Here is a 16,099-nt window from a genome sequence, read left to right as displayed (position 1 = left end):
ATTTCTCAAGAATTCTGGTTATTAATGACACATATTAGTATTTCAAAAAAGCAGCCTTTCAGTTTGTTCAGGTTCATTGGTTTGCCAATAATAATCTGCATTCTCAGAAATGTACAAAACTTTGAAACTGGTTGGTTTTCATCAGAATGTATGTATTTCAACTGACTGAATTACAGTTTCTCAAACCATACAGACACACAGTTGTTCATCCAAACAATACATACAAATAATCTTCACACATTGTCTGACTGGAAGCCCTGGTCAAAATGAGCAATGGAATATAAAGCATGCATTAAATTGTTCCTAACAGGCAGACATTATGATGATTCATGTTTTCTTTAATATACTCAGTTTACCTAAAAACACAAAACTACATCTGGACATTATCTGGCCCATGTTGCACAAAAACATCTTCAGAATGTGTGAGTTAAATTGTTCAACATACCGCAAACAATGCTACAAAGTCCTGCTTTAAACAGGCCAGCCTCCAGCTAGTTTGTGAACTCTGGGCGTCCGTCTTTCCAGTAGTTGTGGTAGGCCTCCTGAAACATGTTCCTGCAGGAGATCTTAGCTTTGAGTTTGGAGCAGATGAGGAAGGAGCCGCCCATCTTGCGGTGGAGGGAGTATGTCTCCTCGGGAGGCGGTGTGAGGCGCTCCCTCAGCATCACGGGGATGAGGCTGTGGATGCGCTTGGTGGTGCTCTGACTCCCAAAGTCAAAGGGCTCCTCGGAGGAGAAGGCCTCCCCGAGGATCATCACCGCATCCACATGGGCCTTCTCCATCGCCTTGTTACAGAACACAACTCTTAGTCAACAGGCTTCAAAGCTTTAAAAGGAGAATTCTGGTTGATTTCAACACGTAGCTCTGTTGTATGTAAATGTGGAGCGCTGTCAGTAGAGAGAAAAATGTAAAACTAATTGGTTGAGTGCTGTCAGTAGCGAGAAAAACCAATCGGTGCTGCCTACACCATGTTATCCTCCTGCTAGAGTTAGCACCCAACAGGCTTAAACAGGGAAAGTTTTAAACATGTTCAAAATGTCATTAAAAGTGCCTACCCATGTGAAGTCATTCCGTCTGAGTGAACACAGTCAATCTGACTACAGTAGATGTGAAAGAAATGCATAGAGGTTGTGCTAATTCAGCTGTGTTTAGTTCCTGTGTTGAGAGGCAGTTAGAGAGCTTAGGGACCGTCTATAAACTACAACACAAAAAAGGGATAAAACAAAAATATTAAGGCTATCAATTTATGATTAAATAAGGTAGTGTCTCCAAACTTATCTCAATTATAACTTGTTTCCTGCTAGTTGTACTACAGCACTTTTCAAAAATAAGCATTTAGTTTGTAGACAGTCCCGAAGCATTCTTTGCAATATCAACACCGGAACTAGACAGAGCTGAATTAGCACAACTTTTATGCATATCTGTCACATCTCCAGCAGTCAGGTTCACTCCGAAGGAAACAATGCACATGTGTAGGCACTTTTAATGACATTTTGAACATGTTAAGAGGCTAGAAACACGTTTAAAACTTGCCCTGTTCAAGCCTGTTGGGTGCCAACTGTAGCAGGAGGATAACACGGTGTAGGCAGCACCGATTGGTTTTTCTCGCTACTGACAGCACTCCACATTTACAGACAACAGAGCTACGAGTTGGAATCGACCAGAATTGTCCTTTAAAGTAAAAGTTCTACATTTAGGGAAATAAATAGTACGTTTTCCTTTTTTTGGACAGCCAGTTAGCTTAGCACAAAGACTGGAACCACCCTATACAATGACTTCTTCTATGACTTTGTGACATACTACAACAAAACATAATTGAGCATGATTACTCTTAAATTCCCCTCTCCACTAAACATTTCTACTGTCTCTTTATGGACTTTAAGGTGTGGTTCTCTTACTGTGGTTGCAGTTTGTCATGGTTACCAGTAAAGGGCAAGAAAGAGAGCCTGGGTCTGACCGAGGTTTCTGCCTAAAAGGAAGTTTTTCCTTGCCACTGTCGCACTGTTGCTTGCTCTGGAGGAGACTACTAGAACTGTTGGGTTCTTGTAAATTCTGGAGTGTGGTCTATCTGTATAGTGTCTTGAGATAACTCTTGTTATAAATTGATACTATAAATAAAATTTAATTGAAATTTAATTGAATTGAAAGACTTAATGCCACTTACTAAATGTTACTAAATGTTGATTCATGTTTCAAAATAATTGAACACATTCTTGGTTGATCTTTGATTTAAAAGTCTGTAAATGAAATACATTTCCAGATAAATGTTATTTCATTTTTGGTGGGAGTGGTAACTGCAAGTTTTTCATTCAAACAGATTACAGCACTACTTTAAGTACAGTGAGGAAAATAAGTATTTGAACACCCTGCTATTTTGCAAGTTCTCCCACTTACCATCCCAAGAACACTATCCCTACTGTGAAGCATGGGGGTGGTACCATCATGCTTTGGGGGTGTTTTTCTGCACATGGGACAGGGTGACTGCACTGTATTAAGGAGAGGATGACCGGGGCCATGTCTTACGAGATTTTGGAGAACAACCTCCTTTCCTCAGTTAGAGCATTGAAGATGGGTCGAGGCTGGGTCTTCCAACATGACAATGACCAGAAGCACACAGCCAGGAGAACCAAGGAGTGGCTCTAGAAGAAGCAGATCAAGGTTCTGGCGTGGCCTAGCCAGTCCCCAGACCTAAACCCAACAGAGAATCTCTGGAGGGAGCTCAAACTCCGTGTTTCTCAGCGACAGCCCAGAAACCTGACTGATCTAGAGAAGATCTGTGTGGAGGAGTGGGCCAAAATCCCTTCTGCAGTGTGTGCAAACCTGATCAAAAACTACAGGAAACGTTTGACCTCTGGAATTGCAAACAAACGCTACTGTACCAAATTTTAACATTGATTTTCTCAGGTGTTCAAATACGTATTTGCAGCTGTATCATATAAATAAATAGTTTAAAAAATCATACATTGTGATTTCTGGATTTTTCTTTTTAGATTATGTCTCTCACAGTGGACACGCACCTACGATGACAATTTCAGACCCCTCCATGATTTCTAAGTGGGAGAACTTGCACTTTTTTTTAATAGCAGGAGTCCCTGAAGTCTCTGGATTTCACGATCTAAACACACCATCAACTCAGTAAATATGACGCGCTGTTATAGTTTAAAGGCCTCACAGATGTTTTCAGTCATGTCGCTAAGTCAACGTGAGGTCATCATGTACTTATAAGAATGATAAAGTTGAAAATTCACCCTGCAACAAAACTAACAAAAGAGTCTCTGATTTGTATTTGGAATCTCGTTGCACACAATAAAAGCCTGTGTGTTAAAAGTATTATCTTGTGTGCATGAGATTAAAAAATAAATGAAAACTAGCATCTTTGGGGACCTTGAAGGCTCCACAATCTAGCACTCTGAAGTGGCCATATTGCATAATGGTTACTTTTTAAATTTAACTTTGATGTCAATATGTATTGACATTTACTTAAGTAAAATTATAAATGTAGGAATTTAACTGAACAGTATTTTTACACTGTAGTAGCTACTTTTATCTAAATGAATGATTGTAGTATCTGAATCTACCGCTGAGAGAGGTCCAGTTTCAGCTGAAACTTTTTTAACAGAAATTCTCAGGAGTAAACTGCCTCCTAACAGTTGTTCTTTCACCAATCGTCGCTGTCATTACACACGGTTTGTGTTTTGTACCTTTGACTCGTATCCTGTGAGGAACTTCATGTCTCTGGATCTCTGCAGGACACCTTCTCTGTTCTTGTTTGCAGCCGCATTAATAATCTGATTAAGGAAATGAAAGAAATCAATCAATCAATCATCTAAAAAAATGTTTGCCTGCGTAAAAATTAAGCATGTTATGGGCTTTCAATTAAACATTTGAGTGTGTAATTTTTACTTACTTATGCGGCCACCATGACAGAGATATACACGTTTTAAGTTCCTTGCCATGCAGTAACATGATTTTTTAAAATATTTTTCACATTATTATGCCAGATTTTCCTGTCATTACTACAATGATTGTGTTTTTAAAAGAAACTTCTCTTGTAATAATAAGAGTTGGATGTATCTTATTGCAAACATGAAAAAATTATTAACCGGTCATTGTCATTTTTTTTACCTAATGTACACTACAATGCTTTATCTTATAACACTATAAACAATAATATGGTATGTAGAAATACAGTGAAAATGTACAAATACATTTTTACATTCTCTCACCTCAATGTAGGCGTCAGTGAAACTCTTATCAAATCCCCTCGTAGCTCCAAAGTCCAACAGAGCAACCTGAAGACATGAAACAGTAAAACAGAGTTCAGTGAAGAAAGGGGAAATATCAAATGTACTATCAGCATAATAAACGAAGTGATCGAGACAAACTGACCTTATGAGCTTGTGGATCAAAGAAGAAGTTGGACCAGTTTGGATCAGTCTGCATGTATCTGAACTCAAAAAGCTCTCTCAAGCACAACCGCAAGATTTGCTCACAGATCTAGCAGACGCAAAGGGGAGAAAGAAAACAGTGCTCCGTGTTTATAATACTGTATTATGAACTGATGAATTATGTGTTCAGACATGATAATAAATTGGTGTAGACATGCCTCCAGGGTGTTAAAAGGTGGCCTGTCTCTACATTCCCCACATGACGTAGAACATCTTCCAAAGCCATCGACGTCTTGGCAGTGCACAGGTGTGAATATGTACTGTGAGCAGTGCAGAGTCCCTGTGTCAGAGCTCTTACCTCATTCCTAAGCTCCTGGGAGAGGTCTGTGGCTTGGTCCAGAGGGAACCCGGGTACCAGCGCTGTGGTGAGGACATGAGGGCCGCTCAGCTCCTCAATCACATCAGGCACATAGAAGAACGGGTGATCCTTCAGCAGCTCTCTGTCACACACACACACAGCAAAAACAAAGTTAGAAAAACATGTCCAAACACTCCTTCATACCCACTGCCATACGCATCTTAAATTAAAAGCAATGACCCACTGCCATAACACTCTGATTGTACACACATACATTTGTAATTTTGTTTGTTTGTTTACTCTGAGTTTGTTTTGCACTATATGTTGAGGCCATGTCTATGACAATTTTCTGTCATTCAGACAATAACTAAAATTCGGAGGGCCCTTTTTTTTTTTGAAGGAATACGCGACCGCGAAGCACAGCCGAAGCCAGGGCCAGTTCCAGCCCTTTGGTTGCCCTAGGCAGACAGAATTTTGAGCATTATATACTGCATTTCCTGCATTCTGGGGAATTTTTATGCAACCTTTTTTGACACCTTTCTCTGAATCAGTTTATGCCTGAAATATCTTCATGTAAAGGGAAACATAGATTACAATCCAAATAATCCATAATGGAATATATTGTAGTAAGGCTCTCAGCCATTCTGTATTGCTTTCATCAATTTATTCTCCTATAGATTGACTTTTCTAATTATATCTGAATCCAGCATAATTTACTCCTCTCTCTTTTTGCGTCTTTTGTTGGGGGAGTAACCTCCTCAAATGTGCATTTGACAACTGTTCACCTGAATGATACATGAATTCATTTTAATTTATGAATAAAGCCCTGGATTTCAGATGTGTTTGAGCAAGATTTCTTCTCAAGTTTTGTGCACATTCAATATATTTCATCTGTGTTCTTGGAGATTTGGAGAAGTCGTGATAATTTGAGAAAAATAAAGTGATAATAAAATAGGCTATTGGAAGAATAAAGTCACAATATTTCAGAAAATAATCCACCTGCACCATTGTCTGCTGTGCAGTACGTGATCAGCTGATCTCAGACCTCCTGACAGAGACAGAGCCCCGTTTGAGACGCTGAATGAGACAGTTTGGGGAAGTGGCTGTAGGCTGCTCTACATCGGAGGTGGAAACCCAAAACTATGGCAGAAATAGGGACACATCTGTTACAGCATGCCAACAGCAGAGCATGTCCATTATGAACCTGAAGCTGCACAGAACCATGGGAGGGACGCACGCGGCAGCAGCTCCGTGTTCTGTGCCGCTGCTCATATCTACTTTATAGCGAGAGTAGAAACTAAGCAACGCATAGGTCTACTTCAGGGCTCCGTGTGTTTGAGTCTGACTCATATTCTGGAAACCTCTATATATGGGCGCCGACTATACCAGGTGAGCTAACCAGGAAACCTGAGGGCCCTATTTTAAAGCGTAACTCTCGCCGAAATGCAACCTAGGGTCTTTTTATGGATGTACCCAAGTCAAACTTTTGTTTAAAAACATAATTAGGATGGAAGTGCCACTTTTAAGATTGACCATATTTAAGTTTTTGGTCAAATGGCCTTTTGGATGAGAGAGCTAAAGGCACTACTATGATAGCATCAAAATGATTATTTTTAAAACACTAAGAAGGCTCAACACATGACACTTTGCTCTGAGTATCACCAGGGGCTCTACACATGAACTCAGTGTTTGTGTACAACTCATTTTAACAGTTGGTTTTTCTGTTCTCCGCTATCTTCCCAGTCAAAAAGTCTCTGTGTACGCAAACAATACTCTCAATTCGAAGTTCATGGAGTCATGGAGTTCACGGAGTTCATGAGCCCCTGGTCATACTTCTAGTCAAGTCTCATGTTGTTGTGTCGAGCCTTTTTAGTGTTTTAAATAAAGTGATTTTAATGTTACCATAGTAGTGCACCTAGCACTCCCATTCAAATGGCTTTTTGACCAAAAACAGTCAATCTTAAAAGTGGCGCTTCAGTCCTAATTATGCTCTTAAAAGAAAGTTTGACCGGGGTACATTCACAAAAAACCCTAGGTTGCATTTTGGCGAGAGTTTAGGGCGTGTCCAAAACCACTTTTGTTAGGTTTGCTTTGGGCGTAACATGCAATAAACCAGATTGTCATCTCCCATTCCCTTTAAAAGCCAAGTGCGTTTGTACTTTGGCTCTTTGCTATTTTGATGGCGGATTTGCACCGTTATATATATTTTTGTAATCTTTTACGTGTGTGCGCGCTTCCCTGTGTGTGTAACTAGCATAGTGTGCACGCGCCTAGGGGCATTTTACTAATGCGCTGTTAAAGTAACAATGAAATGCTGCTCTATTGACTTTAAACCAGGCTTTTGTTGGTCAATGGCGTGATCACTTTCTGATGCCTCAGGATAGCAACACACCAAGAATTCACCTAAACACATCTCCTTGTAAGACCAGCACGCCCCTGGGCGCACTTGCATTTGCTGTTTAAACGACGTGGGCTCTGGACAGGAAATTGACAACTGCGTTCGTCTTAAAATAGCCAAGATACTTGCATCGGGCTTTGTGCTGCAACAGGTGCAAGATAGGGCCCTGTGTCTGAAAAAAATTACCCCGACCCCACAAAACTGTGACAAAAAATCCACAGCAAAATGACCAACCTGTGCAAAAGAAAACGTAGCCCTTACCAACTTGGCGGCTAAAGTATAAACTTTGGGGAATATGCTTGTTCAACTCAAACAAACCAGATATAACGTGTTAACTAGTGAGTTTTAGAGGCGGGGGACTATTTTATTTTTACACTAACGGCGCAAGGGTAGCCGTTTCCCGTGTTTATGCTAAGCTAACTGGCCACTGGCTGTAGTTTCATATTTTACACACAGACAAGAAAGTGGTGTCAATCTTCTAATTTAATTTTCCACAAGAGAGCAAATAAGTGGTCTTGGGAAAGTATTGCTTTTATATTTAAAGGGTAACAAGCAATTAAAGGCTCTACAGGTCTAACAAATACACTGGGAAATGAGTCCCAAAGTCAGCCTATGTCATGAAAACAAGTGTGAACAACTTACTGGAACCTTTTGGCACACTTGGCCTCTCTTATGTAATCACACTCCAGCGCCAGCTCACGGCTTGTGACCTCAATAAGGTGCTCAGGAAATAGACCTGTTAAAAGGGAGAGCAAATGTTAAAAAGCTGAAATTAAGGACAATTCAAGCTGCTTGTGTGGGAAAGTATAATGACAATAGTGGCGGTTACTAACATAAGACAATAGCAGCTGTTATCGTACAAATGATAAAAAGCTTTTCAACATTGTTACCTTCAGGCAGAGCTTTGCTTAAACTCAGCGCGGTCATGATATTATTCACGTCACTGTCGATACTCTTGGCAACTCCAGGGTACTGAAAGAACACATTTGATTGAGTCATTTTTTTTGGTGTATTTTGTAATTGTTTGGCTTCTGTGTTTTATCTAGGGCTGCACGACTTGGAAAAAGTCGCAATTGTGATATGATGCTATCGTGAGTTTACGTGACAATCTAGGGAAATGCAGAAAATAGGCCACAATTTTGAAATGTGTATTTTTCAACTTGAAAATACAAAGTTAAATGAGCATAAGAAGAAATATGATATTTTACAAAATTAAATAACAAAAAAAACAACTTAAATGAATACATCTTGTTTGAGCGGTGTGTAAGAGAAAAAGAGAGGAAACGAGATAGCAAAGACAATCTAAGTTGAGTTAAGAGTTAACACCAAGCTTCTTAAGACACAGAGGCATTATCTGTTGTTAATTCTGTCGCTAAAGTTAAGGGTGTTACAACGAGGACACTGCAGTCCACACAGAGGTCACTCACTCAGCACACCTTTTTGTTTACTTAAATCGGGCAATTTTTGCCGTTAGAGTGTGTGTATATGTATGTAGAGAGTATGTATGTTGCAATTGCGATTAAATAAATCGTGCAGCTCTAGTTTTATCTCTGTGAAAACGCTCCTCAGACCTGAATTTTCATGGCGAGTTCTCTGCCGGTCCTCAGTCGGGCTAAATGCACCTGACCGATCGACGCCGCTGCAAACGGCTTCTCCTCAAAGTACTCCAGCTGGTCTCTCCAATTTGGGCCCAGGTCACTGGTGATAGCTTTCTGCAGAGAGAACAGAAACAGTCTCTTCTATGAACTTAAGTTGAAGGAGTTTGCTTTGTTTAGTAGGGCTCTCCATACCGTACCATCATCTGTTTAGGGGGCATGAAGTCGGCACTCTGTCGAACACGCTCAAAGATTTTGGCCAACTGGGGGTTAATAAAGGCGTCATCTGAAAGGAGGGAAAAATAATAGACAAACAGAGTGAAAACTAACTGACTAACTGCATGCATTGTATAAAAACGTGTGTTATTATTACATTCAACAGAGCATCTGTTTTTACAGTGCAAGTAACGAAGCTTTTGTACAGTGGAAGTTAAAATATAAAAGCATTAGTTTGTCGAATGAAAACAATCACACCTCAGGTCCATTTAGTTAATGTTGCATCACATCAGCAGAGTTTTTAAACGACTTCTTGTCCATGTCAGCTTAAGTTTCTTTCTTGACCATGGACAATATTAACATGCTCATAACATTTTGGATTTTGATTATCTGGAGCTGAAGCCTTTTCAGTAACAAGTAACATTTTATCCAACAATTCTGTTGTGTAGTAATTAATTAATTAATTAAGTTTTTAGACCCAGTGGCACCTCTGATGTCTCACAAAGAGACCTGGGCATTTTTCAACCTTATGTTAAGACTGTTGTAACAAACCTGGGTGTAAAAATGGACTGTGATTTTAAAATGGAGAAGCAGATCAATTCTGTTGTGAAAGCAAGTTTCTTTCAACGTAGGCTTCTTCCTAAGCTTAAGGCCTTTTTGTCCCTCACAGACTTTGAGAGGGTTATACATGCTTTTATTACAACACGCCTTGACTACTCTAATGCTCTCTATGTAGGTGTTAGCCACGCTTCCCTCTCTTGACTACAACTGGTTCAAAATGCTGCCGCTAGTCTTGTTACTCTTACTGGGACTCGTAAGCGAGATCACACCACCCCTGTTCTTGTCTATCTTCACTGGCTCCCAGTTCATTTTAGGATTGATTTTAAGATTTTATTGTTTGTTTTTAAAGCCCTTCATGGACTAGCTCCAGTCTACATCACTGATCTGTTGAAGCCACATACTCCTTGAATGTCTTTAAGGTCTGCAAACCAGTCTCTTCTTGTTGTCCCTAAAACACGGCTCAAGAACAGAGGGGATCGGGCTTTCTCAGTTTCAGCCCCGAGACTGTGGAAGGAGTTGCCTCTTCATGTCAGACTGGCCCCGGTTTTAAAATCGCGACTAAAAACTAATTTTTATTCCCTGGCTTTTAATCCAGCATGAGAACTGTATGATGTATTTGTCTGGTGTTGGATTCTGTCTATTTATTGTTTCTTGTAAATGTCCAGCACTTTCGTCTACATGTTTGTTTGTTTTTTATTCAAAATGTGCTTTTTAAATAAAGTTTGATTGATTCGTTGATGGATTTATTAATTATTAATTAATATGTCACCTCGAGCTTTAGGAAATTGGGACATTTTACAGCCCAAATGGCAAGTGTCTTGCTCAGGGACACATTAATTGATGTGTTGCAGTAGGAATCAAACCCAGATCTCCCACACCAAAGGCATGTGTTATATCCACTGTGCCACCACCACCACCAACCACAATTAATAAGACCAAATTAGTACATGTTTGGGTTTTTTGCCTGAACAATAACTGTTGCAGATAAAAAGAGGCTAATTCATTAATTGACTGTATGTTTTAGTTGTAAACCATGATGATTGCTGATGAAGATTATATGATCCAGAACCTAACAGCTATGTAAATGAAGACCGAAGTGAGACAGTTCTGCCAACAAGACTGGGCCCCCCACTGCCTCTATTTACATACACAAAGATACCTGAACATATAAAACGTTGTCCTTTTGTCGATGAATCGTACAAACTAAGCGATATGGATATGAAGCAAGTCACATCCAGCTGCCATCTGGGTTTCAATTAAGAGGCAAATTAAAAAATGGGTTTAAAATCCACGTTCACGTTTTGCTGAACAGCCTTGTGTTTTTGAAACATTGCCAGATTTATCTTTCATAAAAATAAATACTTACCTCTGTGACTCAGCTTTAATGATAATGCATGAGAGGGGGAGCTGTGGACATCTAGGAGCATAACAACACTGTAGTATAAGCGCGCTGTTTCCAGTGTCAGTTGAGCCTCGGCTGCCGACAATAGCTAGAATAGAATGGCACTTATTGTGCTAGGCTGGCCCAAGGTTTATTTTAGGTGATGACATTTCCCTCTTTGATCTAGTTTGTCAGCCGGCAAGTCTGAATATGAAACATGATCAAGTCTTGTTGGGAAGCTGGAGCCCCAGTTTGTCGGGTCTCTGGTGAAAGCTGAACCTTTATGTTTGAACATGACTTAGCCGTGTGTGTGTGTGTGTGTGTGTGTGTGTGTAATATAAGTTTGTTAGTCGCTGAAGATTAATTTATGTACACGTGTGACATTTTTGATGACACTTACCTTGAATACTGAGCATCTGTCCAATTTTTAGAGCAGCACCTCGGACTTTACAAAGTGTCCGGACGATTCTTTGAGCGTTGGCTTCGGTGAGGAAGGCACTCGAGTCCAGAATGGATTTTTTATCCCCTGAAAAAACACATTAAGAATAAGATTGTTAACAGTTATATTTTATTCTTATATTCTTCTAACACAGTACTTCTATAACATTTTTCTTTATTTATCTTTTAACTTTATCAATTATTTTACCAAGTACCCTTTCGTTTTTTACTGAAAAATGCTGAAATACAATCTGTTACTGTATGTGAATTATAGGAAATTAGAAGGCATCACCTTTTACATTTATTACATTGGATATGCAGGTTGTTGGTAGGGTTGAGTGGTAAAACGATATATAACCTAAGACAACATAAATATGTCATACCACTTACCCCATGCTATCTATACCTTTAATATCTGTGGGTGGATTAAGCCCATTGTGGACAATGTCAATCAATGAGCTTCTCCATGGCAATATTGGATTTTTACATGAGAAACCTTTCTATTTAATTAACAGATTTAGTCTAAAAACAGATTAAATTCAAAAGTTATATCATATCACCACCTCAGTGGTGATCATACTGTTGGAGGAACAAACTTTTCTTACTTTTTTTTTTCTTAAATTAACCATTTTAATATTAGTGTTCATATATTGAGGATAATGTGTTTGATTAACTGATTTCTATATCATAACTTCACAGTAAACAAACAAATGGAGAAATATTCTTTACATTTAATAAAATGTTTAGCGGGTAACTTTAGAGTAGCAACCACAGCCTTTACATAAACTTTCCCAATGCTCACCTTTATAATGAGGATATGATCATTAAAACCAAAAAACTCTCTCGTCACCTTGCTGTTGGGGTTTTAAAGTCTTCTTGGCCACTTCAGCGATAGCCCCAATGCCGAGTCCAACCGCCAAGCCTGCAGACAAGAAATGAATAAAACATGATTCACTAACTTTCTTTAAAATCGATAGTAACGGTTAGAAAAATTAAGTTTGCATTATCAATCAGGAATTTTTTTACCAATGCCCAACTCCACATCTGACAACAGCAGCAACAAAAAGGACGTGACAACAGTTACCAGAGACCAGTCTGACTCCTCAGGGCAACACTCAGAGTCTTTGAGAGTTTTGAGGCACCATTTAGGGCAAAAAAAAGAAGCCGAAAAAACAACTGATCCTACTACTACCAAGTGTGCAAAGCTCTGGAGGAAGTGCCAGCGCTGCCAATGTCATTTGCACAACTTGTTTGCACAACTCGTGTCAAAAATAGTTGGAAGTTAGCTAAGAATAATACCAGAGACAATTTATGATTACTGAAATTATACTTAGTCAATATATACAAAAACATTGAATCCCGAGTCATTTCATTTGTTGAGTTCTAAAAACAGAAAGTGAGCGCGACATTAAGTTAGTTCGGAAAACTACTAATGATTTTTAATATCAATTGATCTGCTGCCTAGTTCCTCATTTAAACCGTTATAGAAAAAAAAAAAATCCTTCATCTTTGGCCTTTTTTTGCTTAACAGCGCTAACTGGTCAGCTGAGACCGCGCCAGAACTCATTTTCAATCAATCAACTAATTGAATATTTAACGCACCATAAAAACATGCAGCAATGCACCAGCAAAGACAGAGAAGAAGAAGAAGTGCACATGGACATGAATAATGCTGGTTTGAAAGCGTTCCACAGATATCTCCTTTGCAAATGTTTTAATGAGGAAGGAAATCATTTCAACACATTTTTGAAACCTCAAGGATACACACAATGCGTTTCTGGTGAAAAGCACTGAATGTCAACAAAACATTAGTTTGTTGACTAAAACTCCTCAGGGCACCTTAAAAACGGTAAAAAACTGTAACCAGTTCTACACTTCGATACCCCGGCCTGTAAAGCAACGTTTCGGCTGTTGTATTTACATTTTGAGCCGAGATTACACCTTTACAGCACCTGGCAGCCACCCAGTATGTTACCACTGGCAGCAGAGCCACGCCGCTGGAGAAACTGAGGGTCAAACGCCTTGCTGAAGGGTACATACAGTGCGTTGGCAGAAGTTAGAAAGGTTTACATTTCATACCGTTTCTGGTAGGTGTAACATGAACCGGTATACCAGTAAACACACCTACCTCCAAAATTGACCAGCCTTCCTATCCGTGTGACGGGCACCTTCCTCTCTCTGGCTTTCTCACTGAGCTGAAATACAAGAAGAGAGCTAAACTTGAAGAGCAAAAGACAAATAAAACGATCCTCTTCTTTGTTGAAACTAAAACCAACGTTGAAATGAGGCGTATTGATCCATATTATTCAAACACTGGTAAATGAAAAGTGCTAAGAGTGGATACCACTTGTTTATGTTGCTTGATGTTGGTTTTCTTGGGGGTTTTATCAACGTCCTCTGATGTCAGATGCCCCACAGTGGAGTTGTCCTGGTTAAATAACCTTGTATGTCCAGAGAACAGTTGTTGTGACCAGTCCCTGTGGTACTTCAGACCTTTCGTGCTGGGTCTTCCAATGCAGGTTGTCTGTCCGCCGTTTACATTTCCAATGAAACAGGCACTGAAACAAGCTCCCATGGTGGAATATCTGTGGAGCTGTGCTGCCGTGGCTCTGCGGACACAGAACTCTTGCTGTCTGTTGAACGTCTCCTAGATGACAAAACATGATCCATGTGAGCTGGTGTTAAAGGAATACTTCAACCTTTTAGGAAATATGCTTATTGGCTTTCTTGCCGACAGTTTGCTGAGATTATCAATACCACTCAAAGATAAAGCTACAGCAAGCAGCTGGTTAGCTTAGCACAAACACTGGAAACAAGGCAAAACACACACACACACACACAAACACACACACACACACCTAAAGATGAAGCTTTGTGATTTTATTTGTTGCATTTTAATTTAACATCAATTGTCACAAGATGTTTAATGGGAAAAGAAAAAGTGTTGAGCTACACAAACTTGAATACCTTTTCATATTTAACTATTAGCTTTGCCTTGCTTTTAAGATGAATTATGGGAACGTTTTAGCTTTTCGGACCTGTATTAATTATTTAAACAAATCAAAAGGTTTCCAAAGCTTTCCTTCCCAGCAGTTCTGTTGGAAACACTACAAACTTGTTATTGTTTTTAGATGTCTATGTCCGAAAAACAAGCCCTATCAGACTTCACAAAGCACTATCTGCTTCACAACCCTGTTCGCCATTGTTGGTGTTGATGAGGTGATAGTGGCAGAAACAGACACAGGAACTATCTGGGTTACATGTCTGTGAAACTCTATCTGGCTCTGCTAAGGCCAAATCACGGCTGACTTGCTCACCCTTGCTGATCCAGCGCTGTGATGGAAGTTTAGCAGCCTCTGGTTCCCGGTGCAGTGCAGGCCGCCTGGTGGGGCTTTGCTGGCCGCCTGCTTCATCCAGGTCAGACCCCTCAAGATCACCATGTCACCCGTCATAGTGTTGATGTTCAGACCTAAAGCCAGGAATAACAGGGTCTGTCTTATTTTAAACTTATTGCATGCATGTGCAAAAAGCATGACTCCTAATTACATAGTGATTAAAAGTGCACTATTAACTGTGTTAAGTGTTAATTAAGTGTTCACTGTGATGAAGAGTAGAAAGACAAACAAATGCATACTGAACGTTTTTAAACAAACACGACATAATACACAAGTTAAGTCCTTTTCACAATGAAAATGTATTAAAAGTGACACGTGGACATTTCACTTCCACTCACCAACTTTACAACAGATGTCCTCTCAGCTCCATGGACATGAAATTAGCCTGGGAACTGCACAGCGAGCCACCTCGAGTTGGTTTGACACTATTTCTTCTAAACACTTCAAGGCAAGGCAGCAAGTCGTGCGACACGCTGAAGGACACGCAAAATCCACGGGGTGGGGTGGGGAAGTTGAACTAACACGGGCCAATGAGGCAAAGTTCAGCTGCTAGCTCCGGGTATCAACAAATCTCCGCACTGGTTGGACAAACTGTCAGTCGCTCCTCAGCGAGTGTGACGGCTGACGTTCACGCTCAGGGCAGTACGTGACATGCACGCATGCTGCGTTCACGAGCTATCAGAAAAATCCGGACAAACAAAAGAAAGGATAAAAAAATGTTTTGTAAAATGTATAAAAAAACACTAGTATAGTTAAGTACGCCACTATATTAAAAAACATGACTTACTGTTCCTACATGTCCTGTGTTACTTCTCAGTGCTTTTTGAGAGCTGATAGATGGAAACAGTTGCCAGTCGTAGATACATGGGGCTTTGTCAATGTATTTGATAGTGGGAATTGACAAGGAGTGTGCATTTCTACATAGTATTTAACTATTATCAGATTGAATAAAGCCCCTTAACCTTTCCATCAAAACAAATTAAAGTTTGTTAGCGGCAGTGAAACATCTAAAGTGCTAAACAGTTGGGTGAAACTATGTGCTAAAAAGTAAGATTTTATGAGGAGCACACGAAGGAAGCAATACCCCATGCGTCTGTGAACTGATCCGGGCGATTACAGTTGAATATAGCAGCTGATGTTAAGTGAATGATAAATCTCCATTTCATTAAGTGCAGCAACATTGAAATGAATAGTACAAGTGACCAGTGAAAATTCTAACTTAATGATATCACTGCTCTGTTTGGATCTATGAGAAATACAAAAACAACACATTGGCACATCATGATAACACTTTACAATGACATAAATGTTTAAATGAGTGGCCATGATGGATGGCAGCTGTTCTTTTTGTTGCATGACAAGTTGTACA

At 39.7% G+C, this 16,099-nt stretch overlaps 1 protein-coding gene across 3 annotated transcripts; it reads right to left on the bottom strand.

Annotated features, from left to right (window-relative positions):
• Positions 1 to 100: 100 nt before the first annotated feature.
• On the bottom strand, positions 101 to 15,366 carry coq8ab (coenzyme Q8A, genome duplicate b). 3 transcript variants are annotated; one of them, XM_034858172.1, is made up of 15 exons: positions 15,069 to 15,366; positions 14,653 to 14,830; positions 13,680 to 13,982; positions 13,464 to 13,530; positions 12,186 to 12,257; positions 11,298 to 11,423; positions 8,940 to 9,025; positions 8,716 to 8,856; positions 8,035 to 8,116; positions 7,787 to 7,880; positions 4,747 to 4,888; positions 4,390 to 4,497; positions 4,227 to 4,292; positions 3,702 to 3,788; positions 101 to 785 (listed from the first exon to the last, which is right to left on the bottom strand). In XM_034858172.1, exons 2-15 carry the CDS (start codon positions 14,785 to 14,787, stop codon positions 492 to 494), a joined length of 1,803 nt encoding a protein of 600 aa, XP_034714063.1. In that variant the 5' UTR covers positions 14,788 to 14,830; positions 15,069 to 15,366; the 3' UTR covers positions 101 to 491. The 3 variants fall into 3 exon arrangements, with proteins under 3 accessions (XP_034714063.1, XP_034714062.1, XP_034714064.1); XM_034858171.1 differs by having other exon boundaries at positions 14,653 to 14,804; XM_034858173.1 differs by having other exon boundaries at positions 14,653 to 14,804; positions 15,078 to 15,366.
• Positions 15,367 to 16,099: the final 733 nt, after the last annotated feature.

Source organism: Etheostoma cragini, chromosome 20, assembly GCF_013103735.1.
Source record: "Etheostoma cragini isolate CJK2018 chromosome 20, CSU_Ecrag_1.0, whole genome shotgun sequence".
Lineage (NCBI taxonomy): Eukaryota > Metazoa > Chordata > Actinopteri > Perciformes > Percidae > Etheostoma > Etheostoma cragini.
This window is presented reverse-complemented; position numbering and strand designations above follow the sequence as displayed.

Coding starts and splice junctions, on each gene's coding strand:
- coq8ab (XM_034858172.1), bottom strand. CDS start 14,787: ATGACGGGTGACATGGTGATCTTGAGGGGTCTGACCTGGATGAAGCAG. Junction 13,983..14,652: donor ACAGCGCTGGATCAGCAAGG/GTGAGCAAGTCA, acceptor TTTGTCATCTAG/GAGACGTTCAACAGACAGCA. Junction 4,498..4,746: donor CCCAGGAGCTTAGGAATGAG/GTAAGAGCTCTG, acceptor TGCGTCTGCTAG/ATCTGTGAGCAAATCTTGCG.